Source organism: Vanellus vanellus (genome assembly GCF_965231255.1).
Source record: "Vanellus vanellus genome assembly, chromosome: 1".
Lineage (NCBI taxonomy): Eukaryota > Metazoa > Chordata > Aves > Charadriiformes > Charadriidae > Vanellus > Vanellus vanellus.
This window is the reverse complement of record NC_138905.1, coordinates 178,991,836-179,015,895: the sequence shown is the minus strand read 5'-3', so window position 1 is coordinate 179,015,895 and position 24,060 is coordinate 178,991,836. Positions and strand designations below refer to the sequence as shown.

At 36.2% G+C, this 24,060-nt stretch overlaps 1 protein-coding gene across 2 annotated transcripts in view; it reads right to left on the bottom strand.

The window, feature by feature from the left end:
- The window catches only part of KLHL1 (kelch like family member 1), a gene marked incomplete at both ends in the record, with an annotated part of 249,665 nt that overhangs the window by 172,979 nt on the left and 52,626 nt on the right, over positions 1–24,060 (bottom strand). The window contains one exon of one of the 2 annotated variants that reach the window (XM_082486591.1): positions 9,534–9,716. The exons of the other annotated variant lie outside the window; for it this stretch is intronic. Coding sequence (XP_082342717.1) covers positions 9,534–9,716 — 183 coding nt within the window. The remainder of the gene's footprint in view (positions 1–9,533; positions 9,717–24,060) is intronic. 2 annotated transcript variants of the gene reach the window in all.

Genomic DNA, 24,060 nt, shown 5'->3' with positions numbered 1-24,060 from the left:
CTATTGCCTGAGAAGAGTATGTACAGCCAATCATTGCCTATTCTGCCCATTGTCTCTGGTTCGCTCATAAACAACCGCTTTCCTTTTTGAATCTGAGTTTTCCTCATCTCAGACATGCTTGCCAACAAACCATCAGTTACTTTGATTTTCTACAGTGTCATTACTTGTTCCTTCAAAGCAGAAATTTTTTACTTTTTTGGAGTCAACAGACAAAGGAAATATGTGCTATCTTAGGGCAAGATAGAAAACGGTATATCTGATATGTGCTGTCTCAATGCAAGCCTTAAGAGTATTGAAGATTAAACAACATTTAGAAAGAAAAAATGATGAACTGTCAGTTCTAACTTTGTGGAATGACTCTAGCTGATAAAACTATGCATCTCTAGGCTCTAAGTGACTAACGGGTCCCAATTAGTAGTGACAAAAAGTTCAAATTATGTTATCAGTCATCTGAACGGTACACAAAAGCAACTAAGTCTCAATAGTAACATGCATTCAACTGACTTCTCAAAAACATGCTTTGTGTGAATGATTCCACTGTTCATTGAAAATTAACTTTTATTTGTTTCAGAACTTGGTGCTTAAAATTGCAGATTTTTTTTTTAAATCCATATTTATGAATGCATATATGTAAGTGTATTTACAAAGATGCACACTTTGACATTTGTATCTGTCAAACTGAAAAAATAAATATTTTGTAGAGAAAAAGAGAAATAAAAAAACTGCCAGAAGTCATGTGGCAAAATTCTGAATATTGCGTATTTCTTTCCCTGTCTTTACAAATGAAAGCTGTTCCTGTGTAGTTAACAAACAGGAGATAATCTGAGACTTAATTTGGGATTCAGCATCTGCTCAGAATGATCATCATAGTGCGATCAGTTTGCTAATAATTCAGCAATATCAGATTAGCTCACTAACATATCAGAAATGCACATTGATCAGGTAAAGACGTGGTCAGTGAGTATATAACAGTTAAATTAATGAAAATTGTCTCATACTTCCCATGGTAACTGTTAATAATGACAGTCTGTCCTGTGTACTTATCTCATTTTATAGAAAAATGGAACAGAACTATGTAATCAACTTTCTTTTTTTTTTCCACAGACCATCTGAGTAATGATTGTAAACTAACCTATTTGTAATGGAAATTTCATCTAGAACAACTACAGAATAATATCAATAACAAATCCCCAAACAGGAAACCAAAAAACCTTCCCAAAGCCATAGAGAGGCAGATGGAATTTTGAAGAGAATCAATTAAGCCTGAAACAAAAAAGTTTCTTTTTTGTCTTCACTAAAACATAGTTTTCTTCCGTTTTGATCTCTTATACAACACATAGCTACAAGTATGGTACCAGTAAGCTACACTAAGCGATGTTCCCTCTTTGGCCTCAGGACCATGCCTGTTGAGTTTACATTCTCTTCTTTCTCTTAATCTTCCTTCAATTCTTTCACTGTCTCCCAGACATTTAAGGGTAAATACAGTAAGAGGCTGTTATCTCTTCTACAGCACAAACTGAAACACAGTTTTACAACTCATTACAGCTCTTCAGTTGCCACAATGTTTTTAGGAATGTTACATAAATCTGACATCATCATTTCCACCAAACACACAATGTCTACCATAGTGTTAGTTTTTTCCAGAGACTGCAATTAATGCGCACATCACAGCTGCCAGACATGATAAAAGAATCCATTGTTTTGAACAATGGGCTTTGCCAGTGTTGTTTTTTGTCCTTGTGTCAGTTTTGAAGATATCTGCTATTGCAGCCAGTATTTTGAGGTCTACGCTGTTTTGAACCACTGGGAAGATGAAAAAAAAAAAAGAATAGAGAAGACAGATATATGAGTTCAAGCAGCTTTTCAACATTTAGGAATGGGCAGGAGAGGCAAAATGTCACAGTGATGAAGGTAAGAGCTGATGCAGATCCATTATGATGTAATTACAAAGCTGAGCTCAGTATTTTTCTCCAGGAGAGAAACCACATCTTCAGACACAGTACACTTATTTGAATGTAGAAAGGCAACACAATCAATGGTGATCCTCTATTTGTGGGCTTAATGATTTTATTTATTCACGGTAACTCCAAAAGAAAAAGCAGAAAAAAAGCTTGCAGGAGCATGAAAAGTTCAATTTTAGCACCTTTGAACTATTGGGACAAATGTAAGAAACATGGAGATTAGGTTTGATGAAAGTACAGAGATAATTTTGTGAAGTCGTTAGTATAATTTTGATTTTTTTAAGGTCTATTTGTCATCCTTTTCCTTTATTCTACTCCTTTCTTAGTCAGGGGTATGTGATAGAGACAATAACACATTGTGTACTGATTGACTAGTAGTGATTTATAACCTAAAGGACAGGCCTGATAAAAAGCTAGATGAAGCAAGAAGTCTTGAGACATTGCCAAGGACAGCTCCTGATAATGAATAAGAGTATGTCTTGAAAAGTGGTTGAAACCAACCCTGCGGTCTGGACAAAGACCAAAGAAGAACTGAGTCTGCGCAGGGACAAAAGGTTGCTTGTGGTGATGAAGAGGAATCATCAGCCTTCATCCTCATGACCCTCAGCGACCACCACCAGGAGGCACTGCGGGGGAGTTGGGAGGAGTTTATGAAAATGACTTCTTAGAGCTAATTTTAATATGAAGCGGGGACAGGTTATGCATATGTATAGGCGTATTAGGAAATCTTATAATTATTTAATTAAGTACTATATATATTTGAGAAGGCCGCTGCATTGAGCACGCACGATTGTGGTGGGGCGACCCCCCGTGCTGCCCAGCGCTGAATAAACATACCTACTTTACAACCTTCTCGGTTGTGGAGTCTCTGGAGTCTCATTTCTGCATGTCATTTCTACAAAATCATACAATAGCGCATCGTTATTAATTTATTTTCACAACTCATTCTTCCATTGATCTCAGGCTGGTCATATCCTTGTGTGTGATCTTCAATCCCTTTTTTGATAGAGGGCTGTCAGGTCTTGCTGACCTACATTATTCTTGTATGGCCCCTTTTGTCATTCTGTCATCTACCTGGTTTTGTTTGTTTGTTTTATTTATTTTTATATTCTATGTCATTTATTCCCCCCCCCCCCTTTTTTTTTAACCATTCAATTTGAAATGGGAGTCAATCCCTTAAACATAGGTGTCAAGTGCCAATTTCAGATATTATGGACTGTCTGAATCATTCAGGATAGGTCTGGTACAGACCTCTGAAAACCTTTAAACCCTTCTGGACCACATCATAAAAGCCAGGCAGCATAACTCAAGGCATCTCAGGAGAGACTAGGCAGCTGAATGTTGCTTTTTACTTTCTTCCTAAGACTTCTCATCCTTGTTTACTCAACCTTTCTAAGTCCATTTCAGTTACTGCAACTACTTCCACTCCATAAAGCAATAGCAATTGTTCTCTGGTTTAATAACTTTGTATCTTGGTCATAAACAATGCCATTTAGCCCTTGAAAATACATCTGCAGTTCTTTTTCAACACACCCCTTTTAAATTTACTTTTGAACAGCCAGAACATTGTATTAGGTGCACATGGCAAGGTTTTGGCAGTAGGGGGGCTGCAGGAGTGGCTTCTGTGAGAAGACACACAAAGCTGTCCCCATGTTGGACAGAGCCAGCTTTAGCTAGCTGCAAAAGGGACCCACTGCTTGCCAAAGTTGAGCCAATCAGCAATGCTGGTGGCACCTCAGTGATAACATATTTAATAAAGGGTAAAAAAAATCATGCTGTGCAACAGTAGCTGTGAGAGAGGAATGAGAAAATGTGACAGAAACAGCCCTACAGACATCAAGGTGAAAGAAGAAGGAGATGGAGGAGGTGTTCCAGGTGCCAGAGCAGAGATTTACCTACAGCCCATGGAGAAGACCATGCTGAAGCAGGTTACTCCCCTGCAGCCTTTGAACTACCACGCTGGAGCAGATGGATGTGCCCTGAAGGAAGCTGCAGCCTGCAGAGTGTGTATGCTGGAGCAGATCTTCTGGAAGGACCTGTGGCCCCGTGGGAGATCCTGAAGGACTGCACCCCATGGAAAGGACTCATGCTGGAGCAGTTCATGAAGAACTGCAGCCTGGGGGAAGGGCCCACACCGGAGAACTTCATGGAGGACTGTCTTCCGTGAGTGGAACCCTACGTTGGAGCAGGGAAAGAGTGTGAGGAGGAAGGAGCAGCAGAGACAATGTGCGATGAACTGACCACAACCCCCATTCCCAGTCCTCCTGCACCACTCGTAGGGAGGAAGCAGAAGAGTCAGGAGTGAAATTGAGTCTGGGAAGAAGGGGGGTGGAGGGAAGGTGGTTTTAGTTTTGTTTTTTTTATTTCTTGCTATTGTACTCTGTTATTAATTTCAAATAAATTAAATTAATTTCCCTGAAGTTGTGTCTCATTTGACTGTGACAGTAACTGGTGAGTAATCTACCTGTCCTTATCCTGACCCATGAGTTTTTCCATCTTATTGTCCCCCCTGTCCTGCTGAGGAAGAGGAGTGATAGAATGGCTTGGTGAACACCTGGCAACTATCCAAGGTCAACACACCACAACTAGTGTTTAGGTCACTTAAGCTATAGATCTCTAGTGATTACAATGAGATTAGACACATGGCCATACTGAAAACAAAGCTCACTTCAATAACAAACTTCAACTTCTCAGAAATTATCTTCAAAACTCAAGGCTCATTTCTGCATGTGCAAAATCTTTAACTTATACATATTCAATTGTATGAACTTAAGATCTTTTATGTCTGAAAAAGGTCCAAATAACATTAGGATAGTTTATTGTGGAGATCACAGAAATTAATTTGAAAATGTTAATGCCATTCTTAGTATTAGGAAATATTCTTTATCTACTACTCCTTCTTCTTAAAAAAAAAAAAAAAGTTATCAATTGATGTTAATATTGAAAGCTTATCTAAATTGCCTTGCTGTTTTCTCTCTGATAGCAGTAATTTTTGTTGTTGTTGTTCTGTCCCAATTATTATTACTTGAATAATTTGTTTTTAAACTTATGTGGACAGTAGGTCCACAGTTTCAATGCAATGTTTGGCTCCAGAAGTTCCTCACACCATAATTACAGGTATCCGGGAGTGAAACTAGGGCAGCTGCACTGCTTATATTTTGTGCTTTCCACGAGCTTCTCATACCAATACAAGAAAACAACCTGAGTCACAGGACCGAATATTGTACATTCTGCTTCTTTCACCCCCTGCCTTTAAACTGTGTTTCCTTCTCTGACTGATTCTTTATCCCCTCACCTCTCTTTTCAGCTTAACCTTCTCCATTATGTTGTCATTTTATTGACACTGTTTTTTTCCTAAACTTCACCTCTGTATAATAGCAACCAAAATACATTGAAAAATATGGCCTGTCTCCTTCAAGAACTAAAAAAGAGAACAGAAATTACAGTTTGTTGAAAAAGGTTTATTAAATTTATCAGGATGATAGCAAATAAAAGCTGTACTACTTCAGAGTTGAGCATCCAGAAACGGTTTCAGTTGAAATTATTTCAGTATTTACGATGAAAACTTTAAATTTTGTGTGGAAAGAAAGCTTTTTGATTTTTATCCAAGCACTTGTAGAAAAATTTGAGTAGCCATACTAAAGCATGTCTTTGTTTTATATGTAAGTGATAATTTTCTACTCATTCTGTGCCTTTTCCACCACAGTAAGAGTCTCCCCTGACCCTTATCTTCAGTATCGGAAAGAACACAAATGCCTACATTTCTTTGATATTAAGTGAAAACAGCAAACAAAGAACTCATAATTCTCATTATAAACTCAACTATATTTGACAATACTAAACCAACAACAAAAGTAGATTTCTTGGTTTCTTTTCATTCAAAATCTTAGGTTCTCACCAAGTGCAATTAAAGTCAGAATTGTAAGTTGAGGATGTAACATTCCTCATATATTTTTTGCGTTTTCTGTTTTTATTGAATTTTCTGTTTTATTGCAATTCAGTCTTTGCTAAGAGAGGGACTTCAAGTAACGATATTTAAAAACCAGCTGGGTATGACCATCAATGGCCTAATCTAACCTCAGACTTGACCCTGCTTTGAGCAGGGGGAGTTGAATCACACTCTAGAAGGTTTCCTCCAAATTAAATTATATTCTAGGATTGTAACAACCACGTTAAAAATAAACAGCCTTTTTCTGTGCTTGTCCAGTCACAGCTGTCTGAAACAACATAGAGCAAACACTGTAAAAAAAAAACAAAACAGAAAATTCAGAGCACCCTTCACTTCATTTTATCTTATTGAACAAAATTCTAGTTCATTCAGAACATAATCTTTTTGTTTCTTCATAATAACAGTTGTTTTCGCTAGTTCTTCAAGATTTAGTCTTTTGACCACAGACCACAGAGAAGTAGAAAATCAAATGTAAAGTTGCCTGAAGGTTTATTGGAAAATCTAAATAAGATTTTGGCTATTATTTCATGGTCAATCTTCTTATTAAGGTATTTTTCCAGCTCCAGAAGGATTTAGATATGCTGTAGAATTGAAATGACAAATGTGAAATTAAATTTACTACTGAAGGTGGGCATACAAATATGAACAGCTGTCAAAAATAGTGGGGAAAATGAACTAAACTAATAAAAAAAAACCTTACAGTTTCCTCCGTCTCCTTCTCTATATACTATGCAGTTTATCAAAATATTCAAAATAGGCAAAAAATATACTGGTATAAAATGTAGTGGTATATTTTATATCATCCATAGTAAACAGGGCAACGATACCAATTGTGGACTATTTCTATCTATCTAACAAGTATTTTTTCTGTCAGTTTAAGAACGTAGATTCAGACATTGCTTTTCTTTTTTTTTAAACATCTGTGTTGAAAAATGTGAAAAGCAAAAACAGGCCAAGTAACTATCAAGAAAGAACAGCAAAATTCTCATTCTTTCTGAAAAATTCTTTTTATTTGATTTCAGTAAAGTATAGGGATGTAAAATTGGACACAAATTAGAAGGCCTTAGGTTATTATCCCTCCAGTTTTCTTTCTGATGGAAGGCAGGCACCTTGAGGCAAATCTTGGATCTCTGGAACACCGTAAATGCAGATGGACGGAAGAACAGATTTTTAGTATTATTCCCTTTGTACTTACCCATAAAGGAAAGATCTTGGAGATTTAGATAAAAATGGCATCAGACCACAACTACGAGGGGTGCATAAAGTGCCGGATGCATAATACATTCAACAGTGGCAAAAAGCCTGGAACACAGAAGTTGTGTCAGTTGCCAAGTCAGCGTGTAGAAATTGCTGGGGACTTTTCTGGCATGTGGGAATCTGAGCATATCTAGGCAAGGAAGAACGCTAAAAATGGTAGCTCTTTGAAGATAGGACAGTAGAAACAAAGTCTTAAGAATGAAAAATGCTGAAGGAAGAGGAAAAAGATTTCTATGTTTATTACAGCTCCTAATCTGGAACCAAGCGAACTCTGCTTCACATGTGCTGCAAACTACCTAGGATCAATCTTACTGTTACTGCTTGTTAAGTGGAATTATTTTCTCATTTATTATAACTATTGGGGTAATATAAACATTTTTATGAATGTTTCTGTCTGGTTTTACTTTTTAGTATTTGAACAATAACTTTGGCTTTGCAAGTCTTGCATACTGCACCTTTTTTGACTATTATTATTATTATGGTAGTTGGAATATAGAAAATCCAACTGTTATGTAAAATAGAAAAAGAATAGTCTCTGTGTCCATCTTCATTTAGGGCAGAAGGAACTTTGTAATGTCCAAGTTGCCAAGATGACCTTATAGTATTCCTCTACACCAGAAAGATAATTTATGAATTCAGAAATATATTGGCTGTTTTTCACTTTTGCTGCTAGGGAGACATAGTCCTGTTCTGCATTTAGAACCTCAGCAGAGAAACCAGGGCACAAGCAGGGAATAGGTCCCCCTTCATTTGCAGCGTTATATAGAACTCAAATGCAAAACCAGTTGCAAACCTGGGAACTCAAAAGTATTCTCTCTCTGTATTTTAATCTAAACCTCAGGACTGGATTTTTATTTGCATGAACTATATAAAATGCTAGAGCTAAGACCAAAATGTCAATGAATAATAACTATTTTAAGCTCTAGTTACAACCCAAAGCCAAGCATAGTTTCATATATACTGGCTGCTTTAATAGCAGATAATCTTATTGATTTTAAAAAATTATAATGTCATTATGACTTTTATACTCATAAATATAATCAAAAGTAATTAAGATATTTTTTGGTTCATTCAAAGAAACAGTTCATGAGAAGTCAGTGTTCATTATTATAAATGTCTGAGAGAATATGTATGACAGACATCAGAATATCATGATCTTAAGCTAAAAATGACGCTCTGTCCAGTGTAACTGTACAGCATCTCATTTCAGAAATTTCCATTCTCCTCACATATGAATGGCGTCACAGCAGGCAGAAACATTTGGCAGCCTCATGATGAAAAGTTTGCTACTTGAGTGCTACTTGAACTTTTGAAATTTGTACAAAACCCCCTACCTTCAAAGGCCCAACCTTCAAATATCACCTTCTGCAGCTACTCACATTTGTGATGCTTAAAGCAAGAGGGAAGCAGGCATGAGTGTTGTAAAATCACTAGATTTTGGTTATAGTAGAAGCAGAATGTTAGAGCACTGTGTGTTCTGAAACTCGTAACCATAGAGCCTTCACTAGGTAATTATTGTTCTGTAGCAAGGAACAAGTAGAACCCAGATGAAACAATGAAGAATAGAATAGATAAGTTTTGAGTCTAGTAATTATAGAAACCTGTTATGCACCAGTGATGCTGCTTAGAAACCCCCCTTACCGTACCCATCTTGATTAAAATATCAAGAACCAAATTAATAGATATTAATAGAAATAACCATTGATTATTTGGATATGGGTATCAATAGTAATATATAATCAAGGGACCAGTCAATGAAAATCAAACCCATAATAAGCATTTGGTAACTAGGTATGACCTAAACTAACTGTTGAAGAATGTAGCTTTGAAGTACCTGTCAAGAAAGTGGTAAGTTGTAGGCCTGGTTAGTAAACCAAGAAAATCTTCTGGAGGTTCCAGGATTAAAGGGGGGGTGAAACTGTGTGACCAAGCTGAGCTTGCACAAAGATCGGGTTCAACCAGCGGACACAGTGAGGAAGACTACGGATGACCACCACAGGACCCTGGATGACCACCAGTGTACCTGAAGGCACATGTGTCACGGACATTTACATATATTAATGAGTTCTCAGAAATCGTATGAATATGTTAATTATTTCTCGGAAATGTGATGAATATGTATATTTTGATTGTATATAATTTTTGTAGTAGAGCAACTTGTCACGCACATTAGGTGGAGTGATCCCCTGTGCATCCGGCGCCGTAATAAAGAAGTGCCTGCTTTCTAAACTTAAATTAAGTCTTAGAAAGTTTGTTTCTGCCGATTTACGGTAACATAAGGGGCCACAGAAAACACTCTTCTAAGAAATAAGCATACCCAAAACAATTACTTTTGTAGTTTCAATATCTCATGCTTAACGTCCTACCTATGTGCAGGTATCTTGCGATTCCCAGCAATCAGGATAACGTCACAGAGCTGCTGTTGCTTCAGGTAGCTCTCCATCTTTCTGAAGGTTTGCTCCGCATGGTGAACAGCCTGGTAGAATTCCTCAGAGCTACAGGAATCCATGTCGCAGTGGGGTGGCAAGGGGTGGCTGGCTCCTGACAGTCTGTAAACCACAAGAGAAACTCTGTGTTGATAAGACGTGACCAGTTGTCTAGACTTCGTCATCGTAGACTTCTAGAATCTGATACAAGTAATCACTGCATCTTTCCCAGTTCTCATCACTAGAAGTACAAAATGGAAAAATCCTACTGCATTGGGAGGGACAACTAAAGTTGTAAGTCTTTGAACACTAAAATGATTTTGTTTTTTTAGCACAGACACGGAAGTTATCCATTTCTTTCTTCTTTGATAAATTTATTAAAAATATGATATGAACAACAAATAGAAATTCAGTATATTCATGCCAAATTTATTAGTATAGCTATGTCTTCATTATTAAACTATGATTAAGCTCTTTAATTTTTTTAGCATTTTAGAGCAAAATTATTTTACAGAATTAAACAAACTATTTATTTTTCTTAAATATAAATATGAACACACAAAATAAAGAAATAATGGAAAAAGCAATCCTATCTTTCCACTGATTCTAAGAGTGCCTACTCTAGTTCACTTCTTCAAGTTCACATTCATTTTACACCACCTGGGAAAGAAAAATAAAACTCTAATTGACTTAATTTGTAATTAATTGGGAATATTTCCACAATGATAAATTACATACATACTTTTCATAAGCCAAAAGGCTCATGAATACAAAGTGAATTTAGCCTACAAAGATAATGATGTCTACAATCAAAAGATCAGAAAAAAAATAGAAATAGGAGAAAAATGCAAATATTTTTCAATATATATAGCCATATATTCCTAGTTCAGATTTTCTCTGTTCAGTATTTCTGGTTCAGACCTTTACTGAAAATAGGAAAATGTGTCGGCAAGTGCTAGCCCTTGAGGAAACTAATGCTAGTGCTTCCAAATAATTCATGACACAGACGATACCCTCTTCTTTTACAAATATGTAATGAGATTTTTTCAAACGAAACCTGTAAGATTTTATATATCTTGTGGTGCTAAAAATGAAGAATTTTATAGATGAAGCTGATTATATTTTTACTTCAACTAGATATATAAATAACAGCTTACATAACCAACAGAAGACCATCAGAGGACATATTTTAGTCCAGCATATCAAACGATATTATCAATTAATTTAAACCTATCTCATTTTATACATATTATATTGAAAGATAAATATTAAGGAGCATATAATTAATTTGATAATTTGCAGTAATAATACAACAGTTTCATTATATAAGGTTTGAACTCGGTCGGTACTATATTCTAAGAGTGATATTAATAGACCTCTAAGATAACACAGTCTGCACTCCTGGTGATGGAAAAAATTGAAAAGTGCACAAAGATAATAATAATAAAAAATCACCTATTAAAATGAAATACTTATCCTAAAAAAATAAAAATATTTTAGTATTTTTATTGCCTCTTGGTAGACTATAATACACTTCAGAAAAATAGTATTTCCTTTTAACATCTACTAGTGATGTACTTTTGAATTAGTTTTTGTCCAAAAGTATTCCACGTACTCTCCTGTAGTCATTGTACAAGTGTCCACAGGGGAAAGAAGGAGAGGCTGGTCCATCTTTCTGTCACGCTAATTGCCAAGCTTCACAGCATTCCTTCAAAGTAGCTGGGAGCCTGCATAATTGAAGGTGGCCTGCAGATAATTTTACAGAGAGCCAACTCAGTTGTCTTTGTATCTCACTCTGTCATCTGTACTGTGCTATATACAGGTACTAACTTACTAGAATGAGTTACCTTTTAAAATTATTACCCACAGTAACTTTGCTTGTGCAGCATTAAATTGGATCCTGAGAAATCATCAGCTGGTTTAAATTAATCAATATCGCCATTTGTATGCTGGTAAGGTTACAATATGTGTGAGACCGTCCATAGGAAATTGAACTAGCAAAATTTTATTAACCATAATTCCTCAACAGAAACAGTTATGACTTGGTGATTTAGAAAGGAACATTTCCTTAATTCTGTTATATTCAATCTTGTTATACAATCAAGTATCTTATGCTAGCTACCTCTTGCAAACTCCTCCTAAAGGATAAAACAAACATATTTTTTCTGTGAGTGACATAATCTATTTGTGTGTTCTGATCCAACCTGGACTGCCAACCATGTTGATCAGAAAACCAAGTTTATTTTCCTGTCTTTGGATGGTCAACAAATACTTTCACATAAAATTGTAATGATGGAGCTAAGCTCATTTGTATGGGTAGTGGAGAGATGTTTCAGCTTTTTTCTTTCCTTTTTTTTTTTTCCACCTTAGTTTTATTGTAGCCCTACGCAGAATTCTTCAGTTTTATTGCTAAAGAATTAGAATGACAAGTAATTTACGAGAAATAGATCAGTGCCTAATAAAAGAGGTTGCCAGGGTTAAACAGACACATTTCTTCCTCTGGGGAATTCAGAAGTAACAACAACAGCAATTCTGAATGGGTTCATACTGTTTGTTAATTCAGAACTTAGGTCTAAGTCAGTTTACGTTTGAACAGATACAGTATTAACCCTGCCTATTCTTGGCTATTCAAAACATGCTGCACTTCACAGGTCAGAAGAAGAGAAGTACCCTGACCGAATTTATGCTAGTCCTATAAAGTTAAACTGGGCTGAAATGAACTTAGTCTATTTTGTTCTTGAATGACTAGACAGTATTTGCCACAAATTTTGCCCTCTTTACTGCTTGCCATTTATAAACAACACCTTCTACCTTCAAAACCATCAGTATATCTGTCACTTAGCAAGTCATTAAATGACTACTCAAACGCAAGCCCTGAAGGCCCAGGATAAATTATTATCCTGAAAACTGGCAAGTAACAAGCTTAATAGAAGACAGTAAGTTAATCTTTTATTTATTTTCTAAGAAAGCCCAGATAAAAAGTCTGCTACTTATCCTATTCAGGGGTTACCTCGTTTTCATTGCAAATGCTCTGTCTGCATAATCAATGCTTTAAATTCAGTCAGCAGCTTGTTAAAATAGGAATTAGTTAAAAGAGCTTCAGTCAGCAAATACCAGTCACTTTCTACCAGTTCATGAATGGCATCTATAGGTACTTGTCACAAATTAGCAAGGTGAAAATAACACTTTCTGGTTGCATATATTATTTTTGCTTCGGTGCAGGCAACCTGAACCACATCTGCAGTGAGTTACCTGTTGAGTGTATTCTGCAAGAACACCAGCACAAATTCACCTGAAGATTTCCTAAGTCTTTCAAAAGCCTTTTTAGCACTTGTGTACCTCAGAACCCTGTAATCACTGAACAGGACAGACTCCAGATAGGCTTTTTTCCATAATCTTTCTCAGTCGGCAAGTGCAAAACCGGAACACAGTGTGGGAACCTCAAACATTCAGGGGTTGTTCAGTCTAGAACACTTTTTATCTTTAAATGACTTAGTTAATAGTACAGAAATAAGGAAACCAAACCTTTCACAAGATTACAACAATGATACTGAAGGATAATACTACAGGATGAGAAAACTAAAAGCCTCATAGAAATTATCAACACTGCAAAAAAACAATAATCTCAAATGTTGCTTTATGAAATGGTAAACCAGAATGAATATCGCATAAGAAAAAAAAACAAACAGAAAGGAAAAAATCCACCCCAGCAACTTTGTAAAGACTGATTTTCAGTGTTAGGAACATCATGCTTTCCTCAAAAGAGACATGTTCTAAGAATAGTCCAAAAGTGTTGATGAGAAAATTCAGCCTTTGAGCCTTTACAGGTCTTAAAACAGTGTAAATAGAAATAAAAGCTTAACTCTGAGGTTATACAACATCTGACTCCACGGTACTCCTCTTTTTCTAGAAAAAGCACTTTGATTTGAACACAAGTGCTGTTCTCTAATCACCCTTTACCTGCTCCAAACTTATTTGAAAAAAAAACAAACAGGCAAAACAGTAGTAAAATCCCAGTAAAATCGTGTACTGACTCTTCCCTCAATTTACAACCCTTTAAGTAAGTACTTACGGTAGACACCTTTAACACCTTTGGCCTTTTTGTCCAAGATTAGATTTATTCGACTATGTATTGGGTTTGTGTGGCAAGACAAACACAGATTAATCCTCAGAAGACATTTTGGACAAACTAGTTAGTACCCTACAATTATGTAGATATCTAATCTGCCATTCCCTGTATCCTGTACGGTTATTCACACTTATAAGCAGTAAGACCATACTACTCAGACTTGATTTTCGCTTACTGACTTTGTACACAAATAAGCTATAACATAAGGAATAGAGAAATGAAAACTCTTAGCTTACAGTAATGCTGTCAGGAGTTAAAAGAGAAAATGATAGGAAAAAAGGGACTTCACATACAGGTTTAGCTACCTGCATCTTTCTTCGCAGGAAATGGGGAAGTAATTAGTAAAACTGCCACTCCTGTGCTGCAAAGGTTTGAAAACAGCAATAGCAAACATCAGTAGTTAAAACCACACCCTGAATAAGTTTCAAAAGAGAAAAAAAAAAAAAAATTACTTTGAAATAGAGGTAAGAGAATTCATGTGATTTGAAACTGTACTTCATTTCCCTGAGTAAACAGAAGCTTAGATTTAGAAACGGTTTCCATTCTGGACATGACAGTCATAGAGGTGCAGAAAACAGCGGAGCTGTATCACTGTATAAAGCAGAATACTTTATGAAGTACTTTTACATACTCAACTGGAATATATTTCTCATACTTTCTACTGAAGCCTTGCCCTCAAATAAAAAACGCTTTAATGAGAAAACACCATATAATTTCATTGTTACTCAAATAGCAAATCCTGCTGTATTTAACTTTTTTTCACTTTTCACTTATGTAGGACTGATGATGCAACTTTATCCAAAACCAGTTCAATGTAATTTAGTGTATATTACTGGGTACATATCTAAAATATGTAGTCAAGAAACAAAATATGTCCAGTTCTTCAGTGGAAAAACTATTGTTTTCCTATTTATAACTTGCAAAAGCATATAAGAAATATTCCACTTGTAAGACTGAAAAAATTCTCAACACAATTTGTTCTCTAAAAGTTGCTCATTGAATGCTTAGAAATCAATAACCTGCAGAACTGCACTTATAAAGATGGACTGTCAAAAGTCATGGCTCTCATTAGTGATCACTTGCAAAAATGCAAGAGAGAGAGTTTTGTAAAGACTTTAGACCATTTTCTTACAGCAACAGCAGGGCTGCAGTTATATTTGTGATCAAAAGGTATGCTTTTCACACTGCTACCAGCAATTATATCTGCAACTAAAGGCTCTACCCAGAGTTTCAGCGGGTTGTTATAAATTTCTTTTATAAAGACAAAGGTAGGTAGAAGTGTCAGATAAAAAAAATAATCTGAATATCAAGTAGAAATTTTTAGTCACATCAGTTCAGCTCAGAGATACCTTATTGCTGTCTCAGAGATTCATTTTTTATGTAAAAAAAAAATAAAATTAAATGGAATCCAGCACAGATTATAAATGTGGTGTTTTTGTTCTATAGATAAATCTGCATAATGTATAATTTACAATGGTCTATCATCCTAAAGGTAATTTGGGGATCAAACTACTTGTAATGTAACTTATTTTTTGGACACCATAAGGCAAAATTCAGTCAACAGGACATCTGTGTGCCTCGCAAAAATATGAGTGATTCCATTGTTGTTCTGTGCATCTGTGCATCTTAAGAATATTACCAGCCTCAGTAAACAAAATATTAGCTACCAGACAAATTGACAAGCCCTTCAGAAACAGAAGGACAATAAGAAGGGACTGCTGTGCTATACTTAACTGCTTCTATAGAGAAGAAATATTTATTTTTTTTTGTTATTAGGTGACAGAAAAAAAGCAGTAGGGTGAGAGGAGGAAGAGTTTGTTCAGACCGTGACTTTTTCAGGTTACTAATAAAAAATACAAAGCAAGTCTTTCGTTTTGCTTCAGTTCAAAATATTATTGGTTGGAATAACTAAGGCAACTAAGTTAGGGCAACTTAGGGCAACTAAGATGATTAAGGGCTTGGAGCTTCTCCCTTATGAGGAAAGGCTGAGAGAGCTGGGACTCTTTAGCCTGGAGAAGAGAAGGCTGAGGGGAGACCTTATTATGGCGTACAAGTATCTAAAGGGTGGGTTGAAGGAGGATGGAGCCAGGCTCCTTTCAATGGTTCCAAGTAACAGGACGAGGGGCAATGGGCACAAGTTGGAACACAGGAAGTTCCGTTCAAATACATGGAAACACTTCTTTACGGTGAGGGTGACAGCACTGGCACAGGCTGCCCAGGGAGGTTGTGGAGTCCCCTTCCCTGGAGATTTTCAAGACCCGCCTGGATGCAGTCCTGAGTAATGTGCTCTAGGCAATCCTGCTTTAGCAGGGGAGTTGGACTAGATGATCTCTAGAGGTCCCTTCCAACTCTGAAAACTCCGCGATTCCATGATTCTGTGATTCCGTGAATATTTCTTGTCTGTAGCCCTTCAGCAGTTAATTATCTAACCTAAGCCACAAGTACAGAGCTCTCTAATGTCAGTGGTGAGAAACCAACATATGTAAGGATTCCATAGGCTCCTTAAATACTTAGGGTTTAGTTATTCAGTCCTTTTAAAATCTTTTTATTTTGTTTTAGTTTTGGGGTTTTTTTTGAAAATAAAAGATTAAAGAAAACCAATTAATGAACAGTTAATGAAAAATCTCCTCATTTTACAAGAAACTACTTACTGAATTCAGTTAAATTATTAACAAATGCTCTGTCTTCCCTTCAGTCTACCTCCATTTTTCCAGAATTTATTACTGTTATTAATGACATGAGTTTGTCCTATGTCCCATGCCCTTGGAAGCACTTAAACTGTCGGGGAGTAGTCTGTATTCTCTTAAACTGATCCCTTATCTCTCCTCGCTTTCTCACCTTTTATCATCTACAGTCTTCTAAACAATTCTTTCAGACTTTTTCTATTTCTTCTCTTTTTTTTCTGCACAGTCATTTATGTCCTGTCTTAAAAACTACCTAAGTTTTTGCTTACCCCTCACTAGTACTTCCAGTACCTGTCTACCGATATTGTTCCTACCTTCTGTCAATTTCACTTCCAGCTTCTCTCTCCAATACTTAAAGCTCTCAGTAATTGAGATGCTATTTCACAGATGAACAACTAAATGGGCTCAGCAGTCCAACACAGTCCTGACTGATAGTCAAAAAATGGAATTCCTAAATAAAGTTTGAACTTGAGCAGCCACAAATATGAATAGACTGTTATTAAACTTTGGAAAAAAATATTAAAATAACATAAAATACAGAACATTTTATTTGTAGAAAATGCAGATATATGTAAACTTTCTTTTTTAAATTAAGAAAAAGGTGTGGTGGGTTTGGGGTTGGTGGATTTTTTTCCCCTATAGACAGAAAAATCAACATTGTAATGCTTTTGTTTGACAAGGTTAGAAAGTTTCATTTTGATATCATTGTTTTACATTACACCTATAAACTGTCTTAAAAGGTGTACCAAAATATTTATCTCTTAAGTAAAGTTTTGTTTCAGTTATATCCACTTATGAAAAACTTTATATATTATATTTATGTGAAGATGTAATACATAAAAGCATTCTGATACCGATGTTCCTCATTGAAAAATGCCAGAGCCATGCTACTACTGGGTGAATTTCCTTTCCTCTATTCTGAGAGGTAAAATGAAAGGCAGCCCAGATAGAAATGGTGCCATTACTGACAAAATACCAATTTTATATACCCCTTCAAGCCAAATTACTTGTTAGCAACTGGTTTGGTTCATTATGCAAAATTCCCAAGCAAGCACGCTTTTATTAAATAGCAAGTTTGCAGAACTGACTTCACTTTTTGCATGTTAATTTATTCACAATATGTTTTTAATTTTTTTTGTGTTTCGTTTTTACTTTAAGAATGTCAGATCTCATTTTAACATCTCTTGAGACACCTGATTTGATTTCTTCAAATCCTCTCTGTCTGCAAATAAGAACTGTATGTTTATTTTAACAATTCTAATTGTAATTTTATAATTATCATAAGTATTAATTATAACTATTTATAAGTGACCTTGATATTCACTTTCAGTAATGTCCATGTGTATAGATACTGTCACTGAGAAGATTAATGATTTTGCACCAAATTAGATGCCATTCAGTAAAAAAATAGAAAAAGAGACAACGTAGTCATAAAACTATTGAAAGGAAACAGTGGTTCCATTACAATTAAAATTTATCCGATAATATATGTAAACAATGTCAAATCACTCAGTTAAGTGTAGACTGGAAAGCCTGATTCCACAGTCCATTGGAAGAGGCATGACTGGGACAGGGTAAGAGTAAAGAACAACAGAAAAGATGTGGTGGCCCGAGAGCCTTTGCAATGGCAAAGGCAGAAAGAGAACATGCACCCTGCACTGTACAACAGTAAAACATTTTGCACTGTTTCTATTTTTCCTAGAAAATCAAAAGTCTCCAAATCATGACTAAAAAATCATAGATAACAGGAAATAAAACTTTTTTTATTTTCCTGACAGCTGAGCTGGTTCACAGCATGTGTGTTCTGCACAACCTCCACCAATTAAAGCAAGATACCACCTTTTTCTTCCTCTTTTTTTTTTTTTAAATCCACTTTATTCATTTTCTTAGGTTAAAAAAATCCCAAAACATGCATTTCTCTTCAGAATCGATACATTGCTTTTTAACGTGTCTTTGAAACGTAGCTAAGACCTCTTACTGTTTCTTCTCATTGTGTCAAAATATAACAATTTATTGCAGTGTAACACAGTGGAAAATTCTTTCATATCTAAAATCAGTTCTGTTATCCTTTCTAAAACTCACTTCAACATACGGATGATCCTTTTATAAACCTTATTTCAAGTTCCCACCATTTTCTCAAATCCAGAGCAAACTTTTGAAGGAGATCTGACTTCCTAAGGTTCATCATCCCACTCACACCAGGTGCCTGACAGCTATAGTACTAATTGCACCACTACAAATGATCGCCATGAGTTAACAGCTTTCATACTTCCTTGATAAACTACACCTTTTTTTTTTTTTTTTTTTCCATATCTTTGACCTGTTCTGCCTGTAAACAGTCTTGCTGTGCAACAACAGAGAAAAGCTGCTGACTATCTGCTGGACTGCTGTCTCCCACCCACAGCTAATAGCGCATCCACTGCTTTTTCAGCTTTGCATGCCCACATAGGGGGAGCAGTTTGTTCCAGCTGTTCTTGGAAAGCCAATGATTAGCTTAAATAAACATACAGTTCTCCTAGCTACATATAGTCGTATTTTAATGACTTGGAAGCTTACTGGTATATTTTCCACGTTCACATTGCTAACAGAGCTTTTTGCCACAAATGGATCTTCCTGTCTGAATTTATTTTTTGTATCTTGGAGGATACAGGAAACAGAGAGCTTGTAAGTATAAAGCCCTGCAAGCAGATGCTAGGTGCATATAAATCTACAGAATGAATCAACCTCCTGAAGGGAGGCAAGCCGCTCTTCTTGAAAACAGAAACCCGGAAAGATGTCACAGGAGACCTTAGTTTTTAAATACATATGCCATTGGAGAAGAACCAAGAAGCACAACCAACTTTCCTTAAGTTACTGTCAGTAGTTCTTCTCTATTTCTAGCTCAAGGCTCAAGGGAGCCTCATTCATTAAAGCACAACCCGGCTGCTCTGCTTTCCTTCCCTCTTTCTTTTTACTATTGGAGAAGTAGACAAAATTCCTACTGCAAGGGATCAGCTTAGCCTTAGAACGGGAGTAAGGTTACTGCATCTTCAGATAGGCATTCCTTTCTCCTCCTTCCCCAACCCCACCAAAATCATTGCCCTCATTCACCATGCATTTTCATTTAATGAAGATTTTGACTCCAAGTAGGAATAGTAAAGAAGTAAATCCGTGCCACTGCACAAATTAAATCCCTTATATTTGTGAGACTGCTTACTTCCTGTTATTTAAAACAAAATAAAATAAATGTTCATTTATGGTCTTCCACGCCTCCGACGTCAGACAAATACATAAAAAAGGAAAGCGCTCTGCATTCATCACAAGCATCAAGCATTCGTAATGCATTCACAGTATATTCATACTTTAATTACCCAATTGGTAATGCAACAGGGAAACACTGTCTCCATTATGAAGACAGACTGTCATCATAAAACTTTTTTAATACTTCAGTTAAATATTTTCTAGCACATATGATTCCACATTTCTACCAACTAAAAGTTGAAAGAAAAAGATTATTGTGGATCAGAAATTCAAAACTGCATTTTTAACCTAAGTTCTACTACCCTGCAAAAGCTAAAGTCCTCCCAAATTATATCCTTACTGCATTGTTCGTGATATACATGCAATTTTCTGTAGTTTATTTTTATTCTTTTGTTTCATCCTAAAAATTTACATGAATTCCTTTAAAATAGATTCTCCACATTCTTTGATCCTATCCATTAATAAACGTAGGCAAATTACAGAAGTTCAGGAGGTAGTTGTTCACGGCAGACAAAGCCACCAGCAAGGTGAGATGAGAAAGAACTTTGTGTCTGCTGTGGCATTTACAGTGGGAGTTATTAGCTGGGAAGTCTGAGACAAAGGGTAAAGACTATTGTAAAGAAGGCTAATGCTACTGGCCCGAGCAGTTAAATGCGACAGGTTGGAGATGTATTTTCCTGTCCTCTTGCAGATGTGAAGTGCTCATGACGACTACTCATTCCTCTGGCTGAGAAGCAGCAGTAAGCAGACAGGTGCAGGAAGAAAACCAAAAAGCAGATGCCATACTGGAAATGGGAGACAGGTGATTTCTTTTCCTTTCTTAATAGCTCAAGAAATTTATGACATTGTATTGCGTACCCCCGTGCACTATGAGCTGAGCAGCTCTAGCAAAGACGCAGCCTCTGCACTGTCACAAAGCACAGACTTTCACAGTCTCCTTGACGTCCGGTTGTTATGATGGCTTATTCCAGATGATGATCTGCATTGAGCCTTTTTGAATTACTTAAGTAGTCAAACATAATATACCAAAATAGTTCTCCTATATCATTAAAATAATTACCTTATCCCCCAATGCCACCTGTTACCAGATGGCAAATGCCAAACGTGTTGGCACTTTACAACACAGCTACAAAAAAATGGACTGGGCTTGAGCCTAAAGATAAGTGTGAATGGATATTTTCATGCACAGTCTGTCTTAGTACCCTTTGTAGAGGGGGAAAAAAATGTGAGCAGCTGGAAAGATTATCCTTCCAGGTCTACAAAGAGACTCAGGTCATATGCCTGGTACCAGCTGTGCTTCTCACAAATAAAAATAAGCCTCTGGTGAGGTTAGCTACAATTGGAAGATATTTATTTTTAGGAATTGATATTCTGGTGGGTGATAAAAAATTTCACAGAGAAAAAAACAGAAGTATTAAAATTAATGTGGATGAGCTAACTTTGGTTCATTTAGTAAATGAGAAATTCTGCTGAGCATTTCAGAATAGTTCTTAAAACAATCTTTATTCACTGCTACTATTTTTTTTATTTTATCATTCAGATTTACTTAGTCATAGATAAGATTCAGACTTTCACTGTGACTTTAAGTCAAGTAAGTGAATAGAGAGAATAAAAAATAATGCCAAGGTGAAAGGCTAGAAATAAAAAATAAAAAAAAAAACACGCTAATTACCTTTGATAATAGGGCCTTAATAATATTTACTGGCCATACAAATAACATTCACTGACAGTTTAATTATTTCAAATCATAAAAATATTATGATAAATGCAACTGTATTGTATTGACTTGCTTTTCTGATTGTTACATTAAAATAATAAATATTAAATAGTTTACTTCTCTATACTATACAGATGCATGATAAAAACATAAACCAGCAGAATTTTGAACTCACTTTAACTTAAGCAGAGCAATTAAAGAGGATGGTTTCTGCCTTACGTATAACAAGGAGCTGACATCAGCTAGTATTTTAATTTAGAAGTGACGTACATAAAATAACTTGTAGTTTTATCATGACGCATCATTTATGCACATACTTCCACATAAAATTAGAATTTTACAAATCCAGGCAGCGAAAACTGCACATTCAGAAACTGCTGAAGCAAACAACGGACAGAAGACTCCTCCAATATACTATGGAGGGGAAACTCCCATATTTTTCAGGCGGCTCTGCCTGTAAACCCGCTAGTTGCTGCTATCAGTGGTGTGTAATTCTCCACCAATTGCCACTTCATAAACTTCATAAAACCAATGCCAGTGCCACTAACATAGCAGCCCTCTTCTGTGTTAGTGCCATAACTACTCTAGGAATGATGCAACTTTAGATGATAAAAGAGCAGTGCTGGATTTACTTGTGGGATGGCTAAGAGAGAGAAGAAAGAGGAACAAAAAGCAGGAGGGGAGGAAGAGAAGAAAGAGAAGAAGTGGAGGGCACACTCCATGTTACGTGATGGGAGAAAGGCTTTTCCAACTCAGCCTCAGCCTGTCCCTTTAGAGCTGCTTTCGCTTCCTTCTTTACAACAGTGCTGTATTTTCTGAATGGATGGCTTGCATTATGCCTAAGAGAGATGCTAGCGTCATGTGTTAACTATCTTGTCATGACAAATGGCCATATCTATATGGATAAACAAAGTAAATTAGCTGACACAGTTACTCATTCAGCTTGTGTGCACAAATATGCACAAGGATGCAGATCTCTCTTTTATTAAGAGATATTTTCTTTCAGCATTTAATTTATGATATAGGCACTTTATGTAAACAGAAATCATATAAGTGAATGATGGTAACAGCACACAAAAAAGGACAAGCAAGTTTTTTATTACTATTGCATTTAGCATATATTTCAATAAATTTTCATTGTCTTACTGTATTATGTGCTGATATTCCACAGCATAGGTAGAATATCGGAGCTTAAAACACCCTATGACTGCAATGGAAATCATTTCAAAGACCACGGGAAGCTGAATCTTTAAAAATCCCATCTTAAAATTCTGTTTCAGTTAAGTACTGCGCTTGGTGAGGTGGGAGATCACAACATGCATGCATGCACCCCTACCCCCTCGCCCCGCCATTCTGTAAACTGTATGAATGATGCTTCAACCCATGTCCTGTTGCAAGACAAGCTTTCAGGGAGCTTGCACAGCATTCAGTAGCAAGCAGCATAGAATCTTTTCCTGCTATTTGTTACAGACCTATGGAGTATCACATATCTTTCAGTGATGCTCACGAATTTCATGGTCCTGACATGCTTGCCTGCATCTGTAAACCAGTGGGAAAGGTACATCTGAAATAAAGGAATAAATCATAGGCCCTTTTGGCACACTGTTTTGAAGTGTCAATACATTTTTTTTGCTAATCTCAAAAACAGCAACTAAGATTGACAATTTGGTGAATCCTGTCTCAGATGAATTTGATGGATTCAGCTTCTACACTACAGGATCACTACAACCCTGGGAACTTAACTGGCAAGCAATTAAGGACTACATATTCCATAACAGCTACCACTCATTAACCCTGCGCATAGCAAGCTATGTGCTTCATAGTATGTTCAATATGAAAGAGATCTAATGAATTTTTCATTCACAGGCACGGTAGCACAAAAACCTAGCCATTAAAATTGTTTTAGTCTACCACAGTATTTGTAAAATTATTATCTCTACAAGCTGAAATCAGGCAATGAGTGATATGCTAGACCACAGAATTAAGAAGGTAGGTACACACACATCCAAGTTAAATATTGCCCTTTATTTGCAAACTTTTAGGTATGGAATCTCCAGCCAAAGCCACAATATTATCTAAGTTACAGAAGGCTAAAGAGCCTGTGGCTTAATTAGTGCTTATCTTATAGAACAGAAAACAAAACATTATTTTTTTCCACATTACTATTTGTGATTTAAAGATTTTTTTTTACATATTTCACCCAAAGTGCGACACAAACTTAAAAACAAAACCTGGAATTCAGACTTTTTTTTTTTTTTTTTTCCATTAAAGGAAAGTTAATTCTTTGTACACCTCTGCCTTTGGCTTAATTGTTCTTGAATGACGAAGTAGCTGAGACGCTTTCACTCCCTTTCTCCTCCACAGACTAGTCTGTAGACCTCAGTGTAGGTATGACCTTCCCCTTCACAGGCAGAGGAGGAATCAAGTCCAGAGCACGAGTACTCTGACCACAAAGCTATACGCAAAAAGCACAGGGAAGCCAGGCCTTTGTAATCAGGCATTTTGCACAGGGCACATGCAAAGGAATTACAACAGACATGAATGTTTAACTTCTTTAAAGAGATACAGGGATGAAACGCTCTTGCCCGTGACTCCCACAACGATGAAGGTACTGCCAGGAATACATATGAAGGAAAGCAAGCTTTAAAGAAAGGCATTTATTTTCCTCTCCTGCCCTACATTGACTAGTTTATAAGG